We start from the raw sequence: 21969 nt of genomic DNA, 5'->3' as shown, positions 1-21969 counted from the left end.
ATAGAAACAACGAAATTTAATTTTTTATAATTTTTATACATAAATATTGAAATTAGGTAAAGTAAACACGATTTTGTAGTTTAAAAAAAATAAAGGAACAAAAATATTATGCTCTGTTGCAACATTTTGCAAGAGTATAAAAATAACTTAATTCAAATGTGTATATGTAATATAAGATAAAGTAATAATTTTAAGGGCCTGGCTACTAATGGTTATTTTTTAAACAGAAAAAAATTATAAAAAAAACTTTGTTGCAATTATTATTTTTTTTTTTAAATTTATGCTTTTGATAAAAAGTGATTGCTTGCAACTGAAACTTTCTTTTCTAATGCATAAAAAATAATACATAAAATAACTGTAAACGCAAAACAAGATTTGTGGCCGTTCGAAAGTAAGCAACATTTATAAGCATTCTCAAAACAAATTAAAACAAAATATAAATATAAAAATTGGTGTGAAAAATTTTCGACGTTTTAAGTATTAAATACAACTCAAAAACTTTAAATGTACTTAACTTGAACTTCAACCTAATAATGAATCTGCTGAAAGCTACTTACTAAAACTAATTCACTAAAAATTAAATAATCAAACACTTTTTCTTTCCTAAAATATCACAATCATAAATACATACTTACATCTGTACATACAGTCACACATATACTTAACGCAGAACTTTAAGGCGAATCTAAGAAATCTAATAAATCTAGACAAAGTATGTCTGGATGTGTGTTTTTCTCATATAATCGTATAAAGCTGAATGTTTCTTCGAGTAAGATTTTTTTCATATTCAAGCAGAACTTAATTAAGCATGCGTAAAATCTAAACTGTTATGTACCTAAGATAAAAAGGCAACAAAAAATATTTAAAAAAAAAAAAATAGTATTAAAGAAAATAAGTTACACAAGAAATCTGTAAAAAAACATATATACATACATACTATTAAAGATTCCTTGCATTGATTCTCTTAACTTTAACAAACAATTTCAACGTCTAACGTTAGTTTAGCGCATATCAGAAAATTATTTAAAATTAAAAACGAAAACCAAACAAAAATACTAGTAAACAATAAAAACATGCATATATATATTAAAAACTCTAAGCAAGTAATTACGAATGGCGAATAAATGTAATTTAAATTGTATGAAAATTAAGCATTTTATTTTTCTGAGGTAATAATTTCCTACAAGGTAAGGTTTAAAATATTACTGCTATGGGAATAGGAAATATATTCATATTTTTCTGCATTTATTTGTAGAAATCCTTTTTTTTATAGAAAGTTCGAAAAGTTTAAAAACGTTTTTTAAATTAGTTGAAAGTATTTATTTAGAAGAATAATATTGGTACATAAAAGATTACTAGAAATGTTATAAAGCAAGAAAAAACTTCTTCCTCCTCGATGCTATAATACCCAACACAGCTGTTTTTACATTTTGAAAATGAACATGCAAATTTTTATATTGATTTTTATAGCTTAGTGGGAATGGCAACTATATGATCTTATCTGAATATGGTCGGAGAAACTAGATTCTTCAGGAAAAACGTGTGCAAAATTTTATTGCGATAGCTCAAAACTGAGGAACTATGTCTCAATCTACTCAACATGTCACTCTGTCCATTCGATTCCTTTGGGTGCAAGAGTATAAAAATTCATTTCAATATTAAAATCATAATAATAATAAAAAATCTTATTAATCTACAGTACGCACTAAAAATCTTGTAAAATTCAATTCGTACAAAAGTTGCCGTTTTGCCTCTGCTGAAACTTATGCGTACTGTACGATAAGCTTTTTTAAGTGACTCTGAGGCACTCTGTTCTGTGAACATGGTTTGAAACTTTGCTCCAAGTTTCATGAATTTAGTGATATTTTTTGCTATGTAGATAGATTGAAAGCTGCCGTTGTCAGTCGATAGACTGTACGAATAAATTTTGGTGTGAGAATTTTGCGCTTCGTACTGTACTGAAAGCAACTTTGGATGCAGTGTTTCGCAAAGTAAGCATGTTTCATGTTTTAAGTAACTTTCTGCAAAATAGAAATTCTTGAACGTCTAGCAATACATAAATAATCAAATAAATAATAAAAAAAATAATAAATAAATTTAAAAGAAAGTACACAAAAAACATAATTAGCTGTGAAAACGAGTAGAATATTTTAATCCCGAATTTTGTAATTAAATGCCTAGAAAAGCCTGTATATCATATTAATTTTTTTTTTATCAAAACGAAATTAACAACAACATTTCGAAGACATTCATACCCCAATTTATAAAGTTTATATGACGAACTATAGTTGAAAAATTATTATTTTTCCAATAAAATGCACAAAAAGCATAATCTACTATGAAAATGAGTACAATATAATAATCCCGAATTTTCGGTGTTGGGTCTCGGAATCCCGAAGTTTGTTAATTTTAGTTTAGTGCAAAAAAAAAAAAAAAAAAAAAAAAAAAAAAAAAAAAAAAAAAAAAAAAAAAAAAATATGGGGTTCTAGAATTTTACAACAGCAACATCCGGAAGATATATGTATATATATTTTTTTTTTTTTAATTTTGCACCTTTTCAATCTCTCATTATATACACATATACATACATATGTATATTAGAGCGGGTGGCTTTTTTCTATAAAATCATGTATACAAGAAATATTCTACGGATAATTCTGAAAAAAGAGACTAAGGGTCTAAAACCGGTTTAGAGCTAACGATTTTTAGGGCGAAGTTTAAAAAATCTGAATAATCGGTTATATGGAAGATTTGGATATATATAGTTGTCCGATATTTGCCAATTCCGGCAATTGATCAATAGATTATGAAAATTCACCTACATATTAAATCTCATTGGGATAGAAATCCTAAAAATCTTTGCCTTAAATATCGAAACTGGTTTTAGACACAGCGACTCTTAAAAAAACTAGTTCAGAAAAATCTGTAGACTATTTCCCGCATTGGTGATTTTTTCTATTTTTTGGCTCTCTATAAATTGATCCGCCTTAATATATGAATGTATATATTTATATAATAATTAAACGATTATCCTTCTCCAGCCCAACCGACGCGGCGAGCGCCATCAGTTTACTTATGGAATTAGCTGAGTCATAAAAGAGAGTCTTTCATACATACATATGTACATATTTTTTATTATTTTTTGGGTTTGATTATTTCATTTAATTTCTTTCAGTGTTGTTTCCTTGTGCATTTATTCATTACTTATCACTCCCCAAATGTGTTTTGGCAAAAATTTCGATTACATTCTTTGTGTTTCCCTTAAAATTTAAACATGATATCAATTAAATACCGGCATTACAGCAGCGTGAATATTCAGTAACGCTGCGCGTTTCGGCGACTTCAGTGCTGCACCGGCTTTGCATTAATTGTTCACTTCAATTTTCGGCAATTCCATGTTCACCGGCAAAAAATAAAATAAAACTGAAAGCAATAAGTAGATAAAAAAGCGCGCAGTAAAAGTAAGTATCAAAACAAAATGTGGAAGATCCTATACGCAGTTAAGAAAACCGGTCCTGGGCTCGCTCGACTTCCACAGCTGAGCTGTGCCGCACAGCAAGCGCACCAGCGGCGTACCGGCTTTTCGAGTGCGGTGAGTGCTACTAAAATCTATAATATAATATTTAAGCACCAAGTCAAATTGACAATTTTCTACAATTTGTAAATGTAAAGATTAACACTTGTAAACGCAAGAAATGAGACATTCAGCCTTCTTTTTCGCAAATACATACAATTATTTTTTTCTTTTAATATTATTATTGCCTACATAAAAAAAAAAGAACCATGGATTTTATGAATCAAATTAAAAAATGCCATACAAATCCATATCGTAAAAACAAATATAGCTGAATATTTGCTCATACTTAAGCGCACGTGTGCGATATTTAAATAAGTATATGTATGCCTGTATATATTCTGAGTGCAGTGAACTAAAGTGACGACATTGTTGTTTTTGTTGATATCTGTATTATATACTTCTTTGCATGTGTTATTTTGTTCTTAAAATATATCACTCGTGTATAAATATTATGAAATTATTAAAAAAGAAAGCAAATTTAACCGCAATAAATATTAACATATATATGTATGTATGTGTATGTAATCCGTGATAAGCAGACAAAATCATAAAAAATATTCTTTTTTGAGTAAAGTTTCGTAGAGCGCTGATTTCAGTTTATTGTTGATGGCTCAGCTGTGCTTCCTTTTATAATAATAGCAAACAACGCAAAAATAAACTAAATAATATACTACTATGAGGAAGAAATAGTAAGACTTTGTTCATAATTTTAAAAGTCAAAAGTCACACGGAGCTAAATCAGCCGAATACGGTGGTTGCAGCACGATATTAGCCGAAAAACTCACGAAGAATCAATGTGGCTTGCGACTGCGCATTATCGCACGGCACATTGTTCCGGCCTCTTTTTACGAATAGCTTTGCGCAAACGGCACATAACACTCAAATAGTACTCCTTGTTTACAGTTTGGCCGGTCGGAAGGAACTCGGAGGACACCTCGATAATCGATAAAAACTGTTAACATAAACTTGATTTTTGACCTGCTTTGGCGTGGTTTTTTCGGATCGGCTCACTTTTTCCACAACATCCCGCCTATTGATCGTCTGTTTCCGTCTCGTAAAGACTCTTCGCCAGTAATAATAGGTTTTATAACAACGTGGTAGTCGGAAAGCATTGTTTCACAAACGTTAATGCGACACTGTTTTTTGAAAAAAATTATCGATTTTGAAACAAATGGTGATTTCACTTTTCTTAGACCCAAATAATCTCTCATAATGCTTTTCACGGATCCGTAGGATATTGCAACGATGCCAGTAAAATCTGTGACTCTTAATTATATTTTCTCAAACACCAATTTCTTTATTTTATTGTCATGTTATAGTCAGTGGAGGTTGATAGTCACCCTGAATGTGATTCGTTGTCAACGTGTTCTTGACCCTCCTTGAATAAAATATTTTATTTCGCATACAAAATTTAATGGAACTTCTTCGTTGAATAATTCCACTCACTATCAGTTGTTGAAAGCACTTTATGTACTTCAAAAGCATATACTAACACTAATGATTATTTTCACTTTCTTCTCCATTATCCAGCCTTTATACGACTAAGGCTGAAACATCTCGATAGTCTTACTTTCGGCAAACTATCAGACTTAGCGAAGCTGTCATTAGCCATCTCAGAAAATTTATGACAGGTTCGGTTGATTGATTTGTATGGATCTTGCGATCCAGTATATATGAGTTTTTAAGTACTACTACCGGCATTCTAAGCTGTTCAAGTGAGATCACTCTCAGCATCGACCTCTTAACCTGACTAAACCTATCTGACTGTACACAACATAACTTCATTAAATATTAAGAAATCTCCGTGAGACCTGGCAACTGTTATTCCATCTGTAATCCGAAGTTATGCCAAGAATTGTTAAAAATTTCAGCTTTTTATACTACAATACAACAAAATGGTAATAAAAAGATGACCTATCTTATACCATCATTACTCTATATTGAAACCGAAAAAATCATATTAGATACAGAAAAACTTAGGAAGGAGATATAGTGTGAGGTACTTTTTAGGTACCTCTAATTTTCTGTTAGAAAATATAGTAATCTACATTGAGACAAAAAGTTATTCATCAATATTTATTTGTCGCCTTCAAAGTAATCCGCACCAGATGTAATACACTTATGCCAACGATTTGCCCAGGCACTTTTTATAAGCACTTTTTGGTATGACCTTTAGGTTCTTCAGCGAATTTTGTTTCATCTCTTCGATCGGCTCGGTTTCCACGGAGCGGCAATTTAAGAACAAACAAAAAAAAAAAAAAAAAAAAATCACACGTAACGAAATCTGGTGAATACGGTGGTTGATCGATGGTATTCATTAGGTTTTGGCTTTAACTTCGGACACTATCGTGGCTCTATACGATTGTGCATTATCATCGTATAAAATCCATAAGTTTTTTTCCACAATTCCGAGTGTTGTCCACGGATGTTCTTACGCAAACGTCTTAAATAGCCAAATATAACTTTATTGACCGTTTGTTCTTCCGGAACAAATACATGATACATCAAACCACGAACAACGAAACAATGAGCATCATCTTGATATTTGAGTGGTTTTGAGTTATTTTTGTTTTGGTTTCATCTCGTTTTTCCCTTCACTCCGATAATTGCTGACATGTTGGCATGTCAAACTCATAAACCCCACATGAATTTTGGATCGGAATTCGCACGATCAAGCATGTTGAAAGATACCTGTTTAAGGTACTCTTTTTGAGAAAATCAGCTCTTATGGGACAAGTCGATCAAGAACGTGTTTCATATCCAAAATATCCACCAAAATCATTTGAACGGACTCGCGAAAGATGGCGAAATCTCCTACCATCTATTAATATTTTCACGTCTTCTACGATCTCTCGACCGTCTTTGAAGGCTTTGTTCCACTCGTAGGCTTATATTTTTGATAATTTTGATTTGAGTCATCGCAAGCCTTTTCCAATAGTCGCAACAATCACACACTAAATTTGGTTAGAAATACAATATTTGAGAAACGTTTTTTGGTCGATATTTTTAGCATAAAAGTCGCAACGCACTACTGAGGTGTACCGATTTAAGCAGATGCTGTAAACAAACTGGTTGACAGATCGCTCTCAAATTTTGGCGTAATAATAAAGAATAGTCCTAACAATTTCCGGTTGCTTTTCGGTCACAATGTATGTTTGTATATATATTTGATATACATATACATACCTATTAAAGAAAATTACCTATTATTAAATTTGCGTATAAAATAAGGTCTGCAGATATAAAATTCAACATTATCAGGTTTTCAACCGTTTAAATACTAATTTATTTATACCAAATACATTTCTAGACCGAAGAACAACTGAAAGAACTCATCGATGAAAATGCACCCGAACGTACGGATGTCGAATGGTTGAATGCCAAAGATTACAGCGCAATTCCCGGCCCTACTAAGTACAAGCTTTTCCGCGATTTTCTGCCTGGTGGTAAGTTCCTTCATAGAACTCATGCAATGCTCTTCAAATAAAATTTAAAAAAATATTATTAATTTTCATTTTAAGGTGAATTCTATAATATCAACTATATCGAAATGCATAAAAGGCTGCACAGCCGTTATGGAGACATATTTCTATTGAAGGGCATGTTTGGTCGTCCCGATACCTTATTCACGTATAATGCGGATGATTTTGAAGTGGTCTATCGCAATGAAGGCATTTGGCCGATACGTGTGGCTTTAATGAGTTTCGATTACTATCGCAAAGTGAAGCGTGTAGACTTCTTTAAGGGCCGTAGTGGACTTGTGACTGAGTAAAAAGAGATTTTTAGTTATTACTAATTCTTTTTATATATAAACATATATACATATCTTCTAGGCATGGGCGCAGTTGGGGTGATATGCGTAATAAAGTGAACCCAGTTATGATGAAATCAGCTAGTATACGTGGAGATCTGCCAGAAATAGATAAAATTACCTTGCGATTTGTGGAAAGGTGGGCTCTATAACTTAATTATTATTGTTGCCTTAAACATTTTTCCAATAACCGCAAATTTAGGCTTGAAACGCTGCGCGATCCGATTACTGGTCTTTTGAAAAACGATTTTCATATTGAACTTAAAAAATGGGCATTTGAGTCGGTCACCTATATCGCGCTAAATAAACGCCTAAATATGTCCAGTGAAAGTGCCAACAAAGAAGCAGCGGTGTTGGCACAAAATTTAGCTGATTGTTTTAATCTCAGTTTTCTATACGACATGAGACCCTCCGTGTGGAAGTACTTCGAAACGCCGGGTTTCAAAAAATTAATGCGCGCCTACAATAGCATCACAGAGATCACCTATAAGTATGTACTCGAGGCAATGCACCGCTTTGAAAGTGAAGGCAAAACGCAAGCGAAGAGCGTGCTGGAGAAACTCTTGCTTATCGATACACACTACGCAATGTTGATGAGCATCGATTCATTGACCTCCGGCATGGACACGGTGCGCTCAAGTAGCATAAATATTTAATTATATTAATAACATATTTATTTGCAGACTGCCTCCACATTTATTACAACGTTGTATCACATTGCGCGTAATCCGGAGAAGCAACGTGCCTTACGTCGCGAACTAATACAAATTATGCCCGATCCAAATACACCCTTAACCGTTGAGAATACCAAGAACATGCCATATTTACGTGCCTGCATCAAAGAAGCGCAGCGCATAACACCCATAGCGCCGGGTAATCTGCGCACGCTGCCGAAAGATGTTGTACTCTCCGGTTATCGCATACCGCGCGGCACGTCGGTGCACCTCGGCAATATGGCGCTCTGCAATAGTGAGCAGTTTTATCCGCGTTATAAAGAGTTCATACCCGAACGTTGGCTGAAATCGGGTGAGAGTGCTTGCCCGGAATTGCGCAGCAGCAATCCATTCATTTATGCGCCCTTCGGCTTCGGTCCACGCACTTGTGTTGGCAAGCGTATAGCTGAAATGGAGATGGAAACCCTGATGGCGCGTCTTGTGCGCTTGTATAAGATTAGCTGGGCATCGCCGGATGAAATGCAATATGTAAGCAATCTCATTTTGGCACCAAAGGGCCCGGTGAAGTTCAGATTTATGCCAATCGAAGAGGAGGACTGTGCTATTGGCAGTTTCTCTGTATAAGTGATTCCTTTTTTTCTAGTAAAATTCATGTTAAGAATTTGTATATTTGTAATTGATGTACTGTTATATTGCAGTTGTATGAAAATGAATTTGTGAGTAAAAGTTTATGTTGACATGTAGAATACTTGTACTTTCTAAATAATTATACCACATAATAATTGACGTCATTACTTTTAACTTCGAAATGAAATAATCACTCTTTTGTTGGTTCTTGCTTGTTTACTCGTCCGATCAATACCGATCAATGTTTCTCTATAACTTATTGAAAATGCAAAATTCAATTTTGCCTTTTCATACTTTAATTTTCGATGATTCTTTTAGGTAGGAGAGATAAATGAAGAAATTAAAAGTATTGCCTTAACACCTCTTTAATAAACTTGACATTTAAATATTTTATAATAAAGAACTTAAATTATTACATATTACAAATATATTTTCTGACTCATTTTCAAAACTATATTAAAATAATAATTACATTATCAATATGTGGCTATTGAAAAAAGAATCTCTGAATGAAAACAATTACAGCCGTCATACATAATTTAATATTCGGTAAGTTTGGTAGAGAATAAGCGTGAACCTACATCGAAGCAATCAAATACTTCTGTGATTATTAATATATACTTATAGAAAAGTTTTCTGCTTCAACTCAAACCAAGTATTATACAAGGCGTTGTAGTAAATTCTTTCGTTGATGTTGTGAAATACAAATCTTGATCTGATTCAGCCTTGAAGGACCTCTGGACGTTAGGTTAAACATTTTAGAAAATCAAGGTTGGTCATGGGTATAGTAAATGGTACATTTTTGTTTCTTTTAATTTAGATTGTGTTGTCTCTTATACAAGCCACCGGCTGCCATTTAATAAGATAAAAAACGTCTTGAACAAATTTCAAAGCTTTCAGTAATAAACAAAATTAAAATATGTAATTTTATAAAGTTAATATAATAATAATTTATATTTAAAAATTTTCTCCGAGTTTGGTTGAGTAAGAAAATATGTCTATAGATTGAGAGGCGACAAATCTGTTTGCCTACTGGAATTACTTTCTTCTGAACATAGCTATTTATTTAATTCTTACCATAAAGAATTTTAGCTTCTAATCTGCAAATTACAACACTCTTCTAATATAAAGTCTCCAGAAATAAAATTGAACATTAGCAGGTTTTTATCCTTTTAAAAACAAATGGCAGCGTCAATCGTCTTGGTCTTATCTACGAAGACAACCGAAACAACAGCGTTTTTAAATCACACGATCTTCGAGATCACGCCACAGATTCACCACGCGAGATAATGGTCTCAACAAAAGTATCTTTCAACGTCTTCCAATTTAGGCACTACAAAATGATTAATTATGATGTAAAAGTGTCTCATAATGCCTTGTGGATTACCATCACTCAAAATACTAAAAATTTCTTTATTAACGTAGCCATTCAATCAAAAGTCTGCTTCATAACTGAACAAAATTTTCTTGCGAAATGGAACCAACCCATTATTTTGATAATATTTACATGATTTGCAAATATTGTTTCATTATACTTGTAAGCCTGTTCATTATGAAAAGGCAAACTGTCAAAAAAACCTTTCTAAAAATATATCCATTAGTTACCCTAATCCAAATAGCTATATCATTTTGAAGTCACGTATAAAAATAGCTGTTCATGATTTTTATAATTTGCCGTAAATAATGTCATTACTAGTAATCGATACACTGCCACGCCCACAAAATATCATTAATCGAAAAGGTATTAAAGCCATAATTACACACTAAATTAAAATATATAATTGTACACAGGGGATCGCAGTAACAAATAGCACTTATAGCTTTTATAAAGACTGGGCTTGACGTCGTCCTTTAATAAGTTTAATGTACATATGTCCTAAACTGCTAAAGCTACAACAACCAAAATCACTCAAGAAAAACCACTATTGGTATCGTAAAAATGAGTGAAATCGTAAGATAACCCTGTTCGCTCTCCATATAACGGTATCGACTAAATATGCCAGCGACATACAATTTTACACTCAAGATGATATGAGAGGCCTTTATGGGAACCGGGTAAAATTGGACGATGGGCGTCCCATTTGTAGGAGAAACCCCATATCTCGGGGCCTGCCCTAGCGCTTTCGATTAAATTTAGTTTGTAACATTTTTTAGATATTCTTATGTCAAAGTACGAAATCGGACAATAAGCGCCTACTTCCCATAAAGCACAATTTGAAATTCCATTTAATTTTTTCATTTTCCAGTACACAAATCTAAAAGCAATTAATATAACGGTATACAATTTTGAACGAAGAATGCCTTTAGAATATCTCACCTTATGACCAAAAATTTAATGTGTCTTAGTACCTAATTTGAATTTTTGACCGAAAATATCGGTTAATTTTTTGAAACTACAATTGAAATTCAGAGAGAATCTTTTCCTTATAACAGTATCTCTATGTATGTATCAAAAATTGGTTGAATCGGGCCAAAACTATATACATAATAATATACAACTTTTGCGAACTTCTGGGTGATTTATACAGCATATATGAGCCAATATTGGAGTTATGTCAATGAAAATGAGAGAGCGTGTTTTACTCAAAACAGTACATGTTTATGCCTAAAATAGATAAGATTGGGACTTTATGCAGGCCCCATATAACTGATATCAGGATTTTCGAACATCTGGCTGACTTTCCTCCATGTGATTATTGATTGTATGTGAGGTTCCTTAATGAAAACTAGAGAATAATTTATTAGCATGTGTCAAGTTAATAATATTTTGTATTGACAAACACAAATAAAACCGGATAGACACTACCAAACTAAATAAAGATTTTCGGGTTTCTAACTAAAGTTTTGTCGAATATGTTGGTCTGTGTATGAGTTACATGGAGGGCATGGCTGTATAAAATATCTGGATTCCGATCCTCTTGTTGGCTCTTTATAGCATAAGGTATTTTCTTGGCTTTGATCCTTGTAAGTTGCAAGAGTATAAAATGATCCATTCCACCCGAACTTACCCCTTGCCTACTTGTCATTTTTGTAATTTAAAATGACCACCGCTCTCCAATTCTGATTCTCATGGTGCGTCATTCTCAGAGCATATTGCACAAATTTTGTATACTTCTTTACGTTCTCCTTGAATTTAAGTAGCACAATACTTTTACTTAAACTGTTTGTGATCCAACAGAAGAGTTCAGTGCCATTGCAACCACCGACGAGTTCATATTAACTTCGGTGGCGCCTTGCCTGCATTGGAACTTATTCTGAGCTGCTAAAAAAGAAGAAACAAATATTAAAGCGTGTGTACTGAAAATTACTGATCTCACGAATATAGATAATAAGTAAACAAAACGTAAAAGTACGCGTCTATTAATATAAAAGACAAAGCAAATAAAACCAAAAGCTTAAAAAATAAAACAAAATGTTTCGCGGTCGATTTCAATCCTTCTATCGCTACATGCAACAGCCGCTTAGCGCTATACAACAACTGCGTCTGGCGCCCGCCGCGCATTTGCAGCCATTGACTACACGCAGTGCATCGTTGGAACAGCAGGTAAGTGCTGATTTGGGTGCAGCTGCACTCATAATTTTGTAGAAAGCTCTCGTACGCGTCTTATCAGCTAATGGCAACGCGAATTAAATGTCTGTGCGTGTGTAACTGAGTTTTTTGTTCGCGTTGTAATTGAGAAGTGTAGCGGGAGCATTGAACTTGTTTTTGCTCATTCATTCCGCTCAGTAAAGAAAGCTTTGTTTCATTCTTTCGTGTTGAGTATATTCATACAAAACTATTTTCGGGCATACAATTAGCCGATCTTTTATGCAAATATTATGTCTTTTCAAGGTTTAAAAAAAGAATTAGTCGCTCTTACTTAACTTATCATATAAACACAGTAAATGCCGTTTAAATACCTCACGGAAATGTTAAGATTTTTGAGGTGGGTTGGAAGCTTAAAAATTCGAAAATTGTATTATATCCTCAAAAAAATCCTGCATCGATATATGCCAACGCTTGTTAAATTTTGTATACACTTGCAAAGAGCTTCGTCAGAAATGGTCTTCAGTGCCTTCAGTTTGATTTTCTCAGTTTTGACACATTTGGATTGCTAACAGTTTTGACGTCATATTCAAAAATCAACGTCCCGACAACAGTAATGATGCGTTTGATAAATGTAGAGAGCTAAAATACTTTGTAAATCATCTCTTTTGCGATCTCGACTTAACGTCGTTGTTGCAAATCCTTAAGAGGTGTTGAAATCTTACCGTCTTTAATAGAGGTGGGCGGAAAACTCGCATAAGGAAAGTTGTCGTTGACTTCACGACCTTCACTGAATGCTTTATGTCACTCAAAAATTTATCCTTTGATAAGGTAGACTTCTGAAAATACTTTACAACATATTCAATGGCTTCATAACCGTGATTTCATTAACAGCACAAAATTGCAAGAAAACTCGTTGCTCGATATATATTCTTCTTCTTCATTGAAACCGTTTACGCGGTTGTAGTCGAGTTTACAACGGCGCCCCTTCCGTTCTTGCTTTTCACTGTTTGGCGCCAATTGGTGATTCCAAGTGTAGACAGGTCCTTCTTCACCTTGTCTTTCCAACGGAGTGGAGATCTTCCTCTTCCTCTGCTTAATCCGTCGGGTACTGAGTCGAATACTTTCAGAGCTTGAGTGTTTTCTTCCATTCGGAACACGCACCGAATGCGGTATTGGCTGTGGCCAATGCGCAAAGGACCATAAATCTTCCGCAGAACCTTTCTTTCGAAAACTCGTAACGTCGAATCCTCAGATGTTGTCATCGTCCATGTTTTTGCACCTTATAGTAGGACGGGAATTATGAGTGACTTATAGAGTTTGGTTTTTGTTCATCGAGCAAGGACTTTAGTTTTCGATTGCCTGCTCAGTCCTGACCTGTTGGTAAGAGTTATTCTGCGATTGATTTTGAGGCTGACATTTTTGTTGGTGCTGATACTGGTTCCAAGGTAGACAGAATTATCTCCGACTTCAAAGTTATAATTGTCGACAGTGACGTGAGAGCCAAACTGCGAGCACGACGACTGTTTGTTTGATGACAGGAGATATTTCATCTTGCCCTGGTTCCCTATCAGCACTATCAGATCCATCTGCTCTGCTTCCTTATCCAGTCTGGGAAAATCAGAACTAACAGCGCGGATGTTGAGGCCAATGATATCACTCTTATAAAAGATTGTACCTTCTCGATTAAACGCCGCAGCGGGAATTACTTTCTCCACTTTCGTTTAGTATCGAACAGCATAGAGAGGTCCTTCCCGATCCTGACAGAGCTTTTGGTATTGCTCAAATTCAGTTGCACGGCCGTATCAGTTTTTCGACAGTGGGCTTTAATCTTTTACACAATAAGCTCGATAGTACTTTGTATGCGATGTTGTGTAGGCTTATCCCACGACTCGATATATATTACGCCTGCATATTTTAAGCTAATGAAAAATACAACACTATTAGAAAGGCCAGGAGCCCCTACCAAAGGCCAAATATAAGATTTCGTTCAGATTTGCTTTCGCTCATCTCTTACCGCTTGGGCCCACCTAACTCTGTTGGTTTCATAAAAAGCTATTTAAATTTTAGGAAAATAATTTATTTTTTCTCTGCTATTGAAAACTATCTTTGGGATCTCTTTCGAGATATTTCAGCATCAACTGGCAGAAAAAACAACTGAAGATGAATGGGCGAATGCAAAGGAATACAAGGAAATACCAGGACCTTCTAGTATCGGACTAATGATGGACTTCATGCCAGGCGGTAAAATTTAACAAAAGTGTAATAAATATATGAAAATAGTTACATGTATGTATATTATTTCTTCGATAGGTAAATTGTATGGCGCGAATTTTTTGAAAATGTATAACACACTACGCCAACGTCATGGTGACATTTTCGTCATAAGTGGTTCATTTGGACGTTCCGATCTGATTTGCACTTACAACCCAATCGATTTTGAAAAAGTATTTCGAACTGAAGGTGTTTGGCCAATACGCAAGGGCATTGAGAGCATCAGATATTATAGAGAGGTAGAAAATCCGGATGCCTACGGCGGTGTTTTTGGTCTAGTGGGGGAGTATGTACCAATGCGAAATTTATATGGTTGCTAATAACAATTTGTTAAATAATCAAGGCAAGGCGAGCGCTGGTTCAATATACGTCAGAAGGTCAATCCCATAATGATGAAGATACAAAACATACGTGAGGTATTACCGGAAATTGACACAATTTCAATGGAGTTTGTGGACAAGTGAGTTCCAAGTATTATATTGTTTGTAAAAAAAAAAAAAAATACTTCTCGTTAATTTATTTCCATAGAATCACCGACATGCGTGACACTGAGACCGGCCTGCTCAACACAGACTTGCTCACGGAGCTGCGCATGTGGTCATTTGAGTCCATCTGCTATGTAACGCTCAACTCGCGTCTACATCTCATCACCGGCAAGGCTGATGCAGCTGCATTGCGCATGTCTGACGCCATGTCGGAGTTTATGCAGTACACTTACGATCACGATATAGCGCCTTCAATCTGGCGTTACTATCAAACGTCCAGTTTCAAGCGTCTTATGCGCTTACACGATGAACTCACGGAGATTACAAGAAAGTTTGTGGATACAGCGCTGCAGCGCATCGAAGCAGATGACAATAAAGCGGCGAGGAAATCTGTGTTTGAGAAACTTTTAAGTCTCGATAGGAATATAGCGGTGGTGATGGCGATCGATATGTTGTTTGGCGGCTTGGACACGGTAAGATTAATTGTCGCTTAGTGAGATTTTTCAATATTTTGATTCTGTTTTAATTTTTAGACATCCTCCACAGTCATAACTGCGCTATATTTTCTGGCAAAAAATCCAGATAAACAAGATATTTTACGTGAGGAGCTAAGAACACTACTACCGCATCACAAGTCACCACTGAATGCTCAAAATTACAACAACTTACCCTATCTGCGTGCCTGCATTAAAGAGTCGATGCGCATAATGCCCATCGTCTCGGGTACTATGCGTCAAACTGGTCGTGATCTGGTGCTCTCCGGCTATAAGGTGCCGAAGGGTACCGCCGTGCACATGCGAAATATGGAACTCTGCAATTCGGAGATGTTCTTTCCACGCTGCAATGAATATCTACCGGAGCGTTGGTTGAAAACGCCCAAAAATGTCTCGAATCCTGTTGAAGAGGTTAAATCGCAGAATCCATTCGTTTATTTGCCTTTCGGTTTTGGACCGCGTACATGCATTGGTAAACGTTTAGCCGATTTGGAAATGGAAGTGCTGTTGGCACGCTTGTTACGTAAATATAAAATCTCCTGGACCGATGAGCAAAATGAAATGCAATATAAGAGTAATCTAATTCTAACGCCTTGCGGGGAAATGAAATTTAAATTTGAGGAGGTGCAGTAGTTGATATTATTATTAGATCTGAAGTGTGCATATTTTAAAGATCATACATAGATACATGTAAAAAGGTAGGACTTTAATTAAATATTTTGCAAAATGCCTTATTCATTTACTTATTAGCAAAGAACACCGCCAGGCAGAATATGTTTATTACTTTCCTGTAAACATTACCTATACTCTTCGGCAATCTTTCTAAAAGAAACAGATACAATTCACAATTATAAATATTGGGTAGTCGAAAAAGTTCCATACAATACAATAAAATAGGCTCCTGCGCCAATACAAGCAATCTAGCACTTAATCGAATTTTCACTTACTCTTTACTTTTTATATCCTTCGTTTGGAATGATCTTCAGTGCCTTCAGGGAATTTTTGTTTTTTTGGCTTCGGATGGTTTCTTTTTCTTTTTTTTTTTGTTTTGTTTTTTTTTTTTTTTTTTGAGCGCCATTCACTACATTGTTGGACAACGGGTTATGTTATACTAATAAACCCACGTCTCTTCGCCAGTAATAGTGCATTGAATGACACTCGCATGAGGCAAGTTTTCGATGATCTCATGAATTTGACTGAATGCTCTGGTCTATATGTATTTATAAAAATCACTACAACATTTTTAACGATTTTGTAGCCATGGTTGTATCAATATATTGTCGCCAAGTCAACCCGTGTACAGATATCACGAACCAATTGAAATACAGGGTTTTCCAATAAAAATTATATGATTCCTTAAAAAAAGAAAACACACTAATTGTTAAGGAAGCTCAAGTGATTTTTATTTAGTGCGAAAAACAAACGATAGAATTGAGTTCTGAATATAAAATTATATAAAGCAAGTCGTATATCATGTATAGCATAATAGCATGTTCAATATTGACGTCTTAAGCTTGAAGAGAATTTGGCTTATTGCTAAAAGGCAATGGCTTCAAATAATTCCAGAAAAAGTAGTTTAATGGTATTAAATCACAACTTTCTGAAGCCCAATCAATGTCACAATTTCTTGAATAAACTGAATCTCCAAAGTTTTCTCGCAATGCATTTGTTGGAACTAGTCGTTGTCATCGATCTATAGCGCTCTCCATTGACAATAAGGGTATGTTTCCACCAGACTAATAACTACATCAAACTGTCAATTTAGGTGAATGTAATGTTCGTTCATGAATAACTTATGGGTTTTCTTCACAGCAGAATCGACAGTTTTATTTATTAACCGCAATATTTATATGAAAATGAGACTCATCGAAAAATATGATTTTCTTAATAAAATTGTTATCGTTTTCAAGTTGTTTCGTGGCAAAATAAGCAAATTCCCGACGTTGTACTGTGGCTTCAGTTTTTGAGTGAGAACAATTTGATACAAGTTCAAGCCCGAATCCTTTCTCAAAATATACCGGGTTGTGGTTCGAGACAGTCCCAATTCTTGAGAACGTATTGGAATCGACAAATTGTTGTCTTCAGCAATTCTTGCCTGAATGCAGCAATAGTTTCATTACTTCGAACGGCTCTTTGTTTTGTTGGCACTTGATTATTATAATAAAGAAAATACACCCGGTATAATTAGAAACTTATTTTTTATTTTATTTTTTTTTTTATTTTAACGACACTGACTAAATTACTAAAATTAGTTTGATAAGATCAAATATCAAAGTCAGTGCCTCTCAGTAAGTATTTTATTAACTTATATCAGAGAAATGACGGCACTTAATATGTGAAGTATTGCTCCTTAAGTAACATGCTCTCGACATGCAATTAAATATCATTTGGAGTTGCCTAACAACAAAAAAATGGTGTTTCCATTTCTCGTTACACTTCAAGAAAAGTGCAACAAATAGCGAAGAACGCCCACTCAAGAAGTTAATTGAAATTTAACGTATTTCTTATCAAACTTCAACTTATTTTTTGTATTTATAATAATAAATAAATAAAGAAATATGTACCATTTTGGTGGAACAATTTTTGCCATTTTTCCGCTAGAACGGAAACGAGCGAAACTTTGTTGTGCTACACAAACGGATACAGCATCGTCTTCGAATTGTGAATTTCTTCATTATTTTCACTCATTTTTGAACAGCTGTAACTTTTTTTTAAACTTCGTGTTGTTCGGATAGACGTAAACACTCCAGCTTTGAAGCTTTTCTATTCAGTACCCACTGGTGAAAGCAGGGAAAGAGGAGTACCTCCACACCGTTGGAAAGAGCAGGTGGAGAAGAACCTGGCTGTACTCGATATCTTGAATTGACATCAAATAGTGAAGGGAAGAAACGTCATGCTGTTGGCTAGGCTATAACATCATAATTTTCTACTATTCTAAATGTACATATTTTATAAATATTTTGTGAAATTTTCAGAACAAATTTTTAAAACTCGGGACATACGTGATGAACAGACGAATATAGCTAAATTGACTCAGCTCGTCATGCTAACGAATTGTTTATATGTTTTATGGGATCTTCTCCTTGAGCGGATCCATTTATGTGGATAAAGATCGCATCACGTCAATAGCGCATAACAAGTTCCTGGAATTCGTCAGAGTGCTGGGCCTTTGGAAATACATGCTATCCAGAAGTGGACACAATCGATAGGAGGTAACCGTAAAAACCTCATCTAATTTTTATTCCATTCGGTGGGGGCTTGTACGTTTCCTTCTAGATGTTACAAACTTCATCGCAAACTAAATATATCTTCTTCGGGGTATACAAACTATTTATATTTACAAAAAAGAAAAAAGATTATAATTTTTTATCATAACTAAAAGTTTATTCAATTGAAGTGCTTTTTAAGCCAGCCTAACCGTCTATTGCCGCTGTGCACTCTATACTAACTATGAAAAATCAAAAACTGTTAGATGCATTTCATCGCTCGATCAATCAACTTGTTTGGTTACAGGTCCATTAATAATTTGTGTTTTTTAAACTTGAAGTTCTATTTTTTTCTAACAGTGTGATAATAACGGAATATTAAATGGAAAATGCACAGAATGGTGATAACAAAAATAAAGGTTTGTAAAAAAGTTCGATATGCGTTAATTTCTGCCAGTGAAAAAAATTTAATAAATTACTCAAAGTTCAATTTATTTCAACCTAATTTAATTTTTAATAAATAATAATTAAAACAAATTACGTAATATATTCTATATAAATATTATGGCATTTTCTCTGTATTCCAGTACCGCTCTTTGGCGCACGTCATGTGCAATGTATTCTAATGTTTTTTGGAGTTTCTGCTGCATTCGCGCAACGCGTAAATCTCTCGGTAGCGATAGTAGCAATGATGGATAAGAGTTCCGCAAACCCCGATTTTGAGGTAAGAAAACTTAAAAAAATTATCAAATTTATTCATGACCAAAACTTTTTACCCAAGGATTACCAATGGTCTGAGAAGACCAAATCCTACCTTCTCAGCAGTTTCTTTTGGGGTTACTTTGTGACACAAATACCGGGCAGTCAGTTGGCGCGTAGATTTGGTGGTAAAATAACGTTACTCCTTAGTGTAGTAATAAGTGCACTTTTGGCTTTACTCACGCCGCTGAGCGTACGTTGGGGCGGTTGGCAACTGCTCTTTGGGCTGCGTTTGTGTCAAGGTCTCATACAGGGTAGCACGTTTGCATCTGTACACACACTGCTCTCCAAATGGATACTGGCCGAGGAGCGCAGCTCACTTGGCACCTTCTCCTATAGCGGACTGGCCTTCGGTAGCGTGCTGATGATGTTGGTTAGCGGTTGGATTGCCTCCTCCGCATTAGGTTGGCCGGGTATATTCTATTTTGCTGGCTTATTCAGCATAATATGGGGTTTCGTCTGGTACTTTTATGGCGCTAATACACCTCGTGAGTGCAAATGGATGAGTGAGGCAGAACGTTTGTATATTGAGGGCGCAATGGTGACAACGTCAAAATCGGAGCCTCTCTATGCAACCATGAAGACACCATGGTTGAAGATATTCACGTCTGTGCCTTTCTTGGTTTTATTGCTGGCGCAGTGCGCCTACGCTTGGGGCTTTTGGACAATGATAACAGAAATCCCGTCATATATGAAGAACATACTGAAACAAGATATCCAGAGCAATGCTCTCATGTCCTCAGCACCTTATCTGGCTTATATCTTGCTGACATTCGTATTTTGTGTTATATCGAGCTTTCTGATTAAACGTGGCTACACCAGTTTTAATGTCAGTCGTAAACTGTTCAACACTATCGGATATTGGGTGCCCATAGTACCGCTCATACTGCTCGGCTATATGCGCGCCGATCAGAGTGAGTTGGCGCTGGTTTTGCTGGTGATTGCTGTTGGTGTGAATACAGCCGGAAATTTGGGTTTTCTCATCAATCATATCGATTTATCACCCAATTTTGCTGGTGTCCTTATGGGCATAGCGAATGCCGCGGCAAATGTTATGAGCTTCATTGCCCCACTGACGGTGGGCGTTATTGTCACTGATGCGGTTTGTATAGTTTCTATTTATTATTTAGATAGGAGACTTATGTTTCTTATTAAAATGCCTTCAATTACAGCAAAATGTGGAGCAGTGGCGCATAGTATTTTACATTGCCAGTGGCATGTACTTTGTGGGCAATTTATTGTTCATCTTGTTTGGCGAGACGAAAATCCAGGCCTGGAACTATCCTAAAACGAATGGCCTGCAGCGGAATGAGCGGGATCAAATATGATTGGAAACTTGGCATAGCGAAGACGTAACAAGCTTGGCAATTTTAACAGATTAACGCTATCGTATTTAAAATTCTTTTCTAGATAATACTATAATTGTAATTGTGAGTGTTGAATCGCTCTTATAGCGATATTCAGAAAAGGTTTAAACAATTCAAAAAAAAAAAAAACAAAAAAGAATCAACTTAAGCTAACACTTAGAATAAAGTATGTTAATTAACTGTTAATGCCCATATTATCACATTCTTGTCGACGATAAAAATTATAGTTTTGTATAATGCTGTTTAATGTTTTTGTCATAACTGAGTATTTTCACAGCAGACGTGAACGCATTATCTCGAGCTAGAGCTAAAACTCTATAATAGTCTTATCAATAAGTCACTTTAGACTAGTAAAAGTGTTACCACTTAAGTTGGACTAGATTACTTATGTGTTATTAAAGCGGAAAAATGTGCGATATTAACTATTTACAATTTCAATATAATAATGCATATCTTTAACAAGTCTTGTATATACAGGAACATCATTATTATCTTTCATTAAAGCATAGTACTTATATCAATAATATATAGCAGCTTAACTTAACATACTTGTATAATCGATTGTACATAGGAATATAAACAAGTTCATTTTGGTTTCATAATTTGCCGCCAATTCGAGATACCAAATGCAGTCAGGTGCTTCTCCACCTGATCTCTCCAAGGGTGTGGAGGTCTTTGTCTTCCTCTGCTTTCAACGGTGGGTACTGCGTCAAATACTGTCAGAATAGGGGTGTTTTCATTAATGCCGACGACATGACCTAACCTACGTAGCCTCAAGAGAGCTTGACATTTTTCGCGAGTCCGTTTGAATTATTTTGGATATTTTGGGTATGAAACGCGTTCTCGATAAAGCAGAGAAAATACGGCATATTTCACAGTACTACTACGATAAAGGCAAAAATGCATCTCAAGCCGCCAATAAAATTTGTGCAGTTTATGGACCCGATAAAGTTTCCACTTCTACGGCACAACGATGGTTTCAACGTTTTCGTTCTGGTGTAGAGGTGGTCGAAGATGCGCCACGATCCGGAAGGCCTGTCGTCGAAAATTGCGATAAAATCGCTGAATTGGTCGAAAGAGACCGGCATAGTAGCAGCCGTAGCATCGGTCAAGCGCTGGGCATAAGTTTTAGTTTTTTTTATGAACAATTGAAAATTCAATAAAAATAC

The 21969-nt window shown here is 35.1% G+C and overlaps 3 protein-coding genes across 5 annotated transcripts; all 3 read left to right on the top strand.

Moving 5' to 3' along the window:
• Positions 1-3229: 3229 nt before the first annotated feature.
• Positions 3230-8848, top strand: LOC108978228 (cytochrome P450 12b1, mitochondrial-like). The gene is made up of 6 exons (XM_018948385.1): positions 3230-3592; positions 6888-7023; positions 7099-7345; positions 7411-7527; positions 7591-8017; positions 8072-8848. Exons 1-6 carry the CDS (start codon positions 3479-3481, stop codon positions 8684-8686), a joined length of 1656 nt encoding a protein of 551 aa, XP_018803930.1. The 5' UTR covers positions 3230-3478; the 3' UTR covers positions 8687-8848.
• Positions 8849-11818: 2970 nt separating this feature from the next.
• On the top strand, positions 11819-16391 carry LOC108978230 (probable cytochrome P450 12b2, mitochondrial). 3 transcript variants are annotated; one of them, XR_001994092.1, is made up of 7 exons: positions 11819-12233; positions 14342-14459; positions 14529-14775; positions 14833-14949; positions 15018-15447; positions 15508-16166; positions 16219-16391. XR_001994092.1 is itself a non-coding variant. In XM_018948386.1 (6 exons), exons 1-6 carry the CDS (start codon positions 12102-12104, stop codon positions 16099-16101), a joined length of 1638 nt encoding a protein of 545 aa, XP_018803931.1. In that variant the 5' UTR covers positions 11819-12101; the 3' UTR covers positions 16102-16391. The 3 variants fall into 3 exon arrangements, 2 of the variants coding, with proteins under 2 accessions (XP_018803931.1, XP_018803932.1); XM_018948386.1 differs by having other exon boundaries at positions 15508-16391; XM_018948387.1 differs by lacking the exon at positions 16219-16391 and having other exon boundaries at positions 12102-12233; positions 14351-14459; positions 15508-16101.
• Positions 16392-18958: 2567 nt separating this feature from the next.
• LOC108978236 (putative inorganic phosphate cotransporter) lies at positions 18959-21285 on the top strand. Its single transcript, XM_018948395.1, has 4 exons — positions 18959-19093; positions 19262-19398; positions 19456-20535; positions 20606-21285. Exons 1-4 carry the CDS (start codon positions 19057-19059, stop codon positions 20759-20761), a joined length of 1410 nt encoding a protein of 469 aa, XP_018803940.1. The 5' UTR covers positions 18959-19056; the 3' UTR covers positions 20762-21285.
• The last annotated feature ends 684 nt before the right edge of the window (positions 21286-21969 follow it).

Source organism: Bactrocera latifrons, unplaced genomic scaffold (genome assembly GCF_001853355.1).
Source record: "Bactrocera latifrons isolate USDA-ARS-PBARC rearing strain unplaced genomic scaffold, ASM185335v1 scaffold_12, whole genome shotgun sequence".
Classification (NCBI taxonomy): domain Eukaryota; kingdom Metazoa; phylum Arthropoda; class Insecta; order Diptera; family Tephritidae; genus Bactrocera; species Bactrocera latifrons.
This window is presented reverse-complemented; position numbering and strand designations above follow the sequence as displayed.

Bases quoted from the DNA above. Each gene is read 5' to 3' on its own strand.
- LOC108978228 (XM_018948385.1), top strand. From the start codon at position 3,479: ATGTGGAAGATCCTATACGCAGTTAAGAAAACCGGTCCTGGGCTCGCT. The intron at 3,593-6,887 runs GTGAGTGCTACT...ATACATTTCTAG, and splicing joins GTACCGGCTTTTCGAGTGCG to ACCGAAGAACAACTGAAAGA. The intron at 7,024-7,098 runs GTAAGTTCCTTC...TTTCATTTTAAG, and splicing joins CCGCGATTTTCTGCCTGGTG to GTGAATTCTATAATATCAAC.
- LOC108978230 (XM_018948386.1), top strand. From the start codon at position 12,102: ATGTTTCGCGGTCGATTTCAATCCTTCTATCGCTACATGCAACAGCCG. The intron at 12,234-14,341 runs GTAAGTGCTGAT...ATCTCTTTCGAG, and splicing joins GTGCATCGTTGGAACAGCAG to ATATTTCAGCATCAACTGGC. The intron at 15,448-15,507 runs GTAAGATTAATT...TTTAATTTTTAG, and splicing joins TGTTTGGCGGCTTGGACACG to ACATCCTCCACAGTCATAAC.
- LOC108978236 (XM_018948395.1), top strand. From the start codon at position 19,057: ATGGAAAATGCACAGAATGGTGATAACAAAAATAAAG. The intron at 19,094-19,261 runs GTTTGTAAAAAA...TCTGTATTCCAG, and splicing joins TGGTGATAACAAAAATAAAG to TACCGCTCTTTGGCGCACGT. The intron at 19,399-19,455 runs GTAAGAAAACTT...TTTTTACCCAAG, and splicing joins CCGCAAACCCCGATTTTGAG to GATTACCAATGGTCTGAGAA.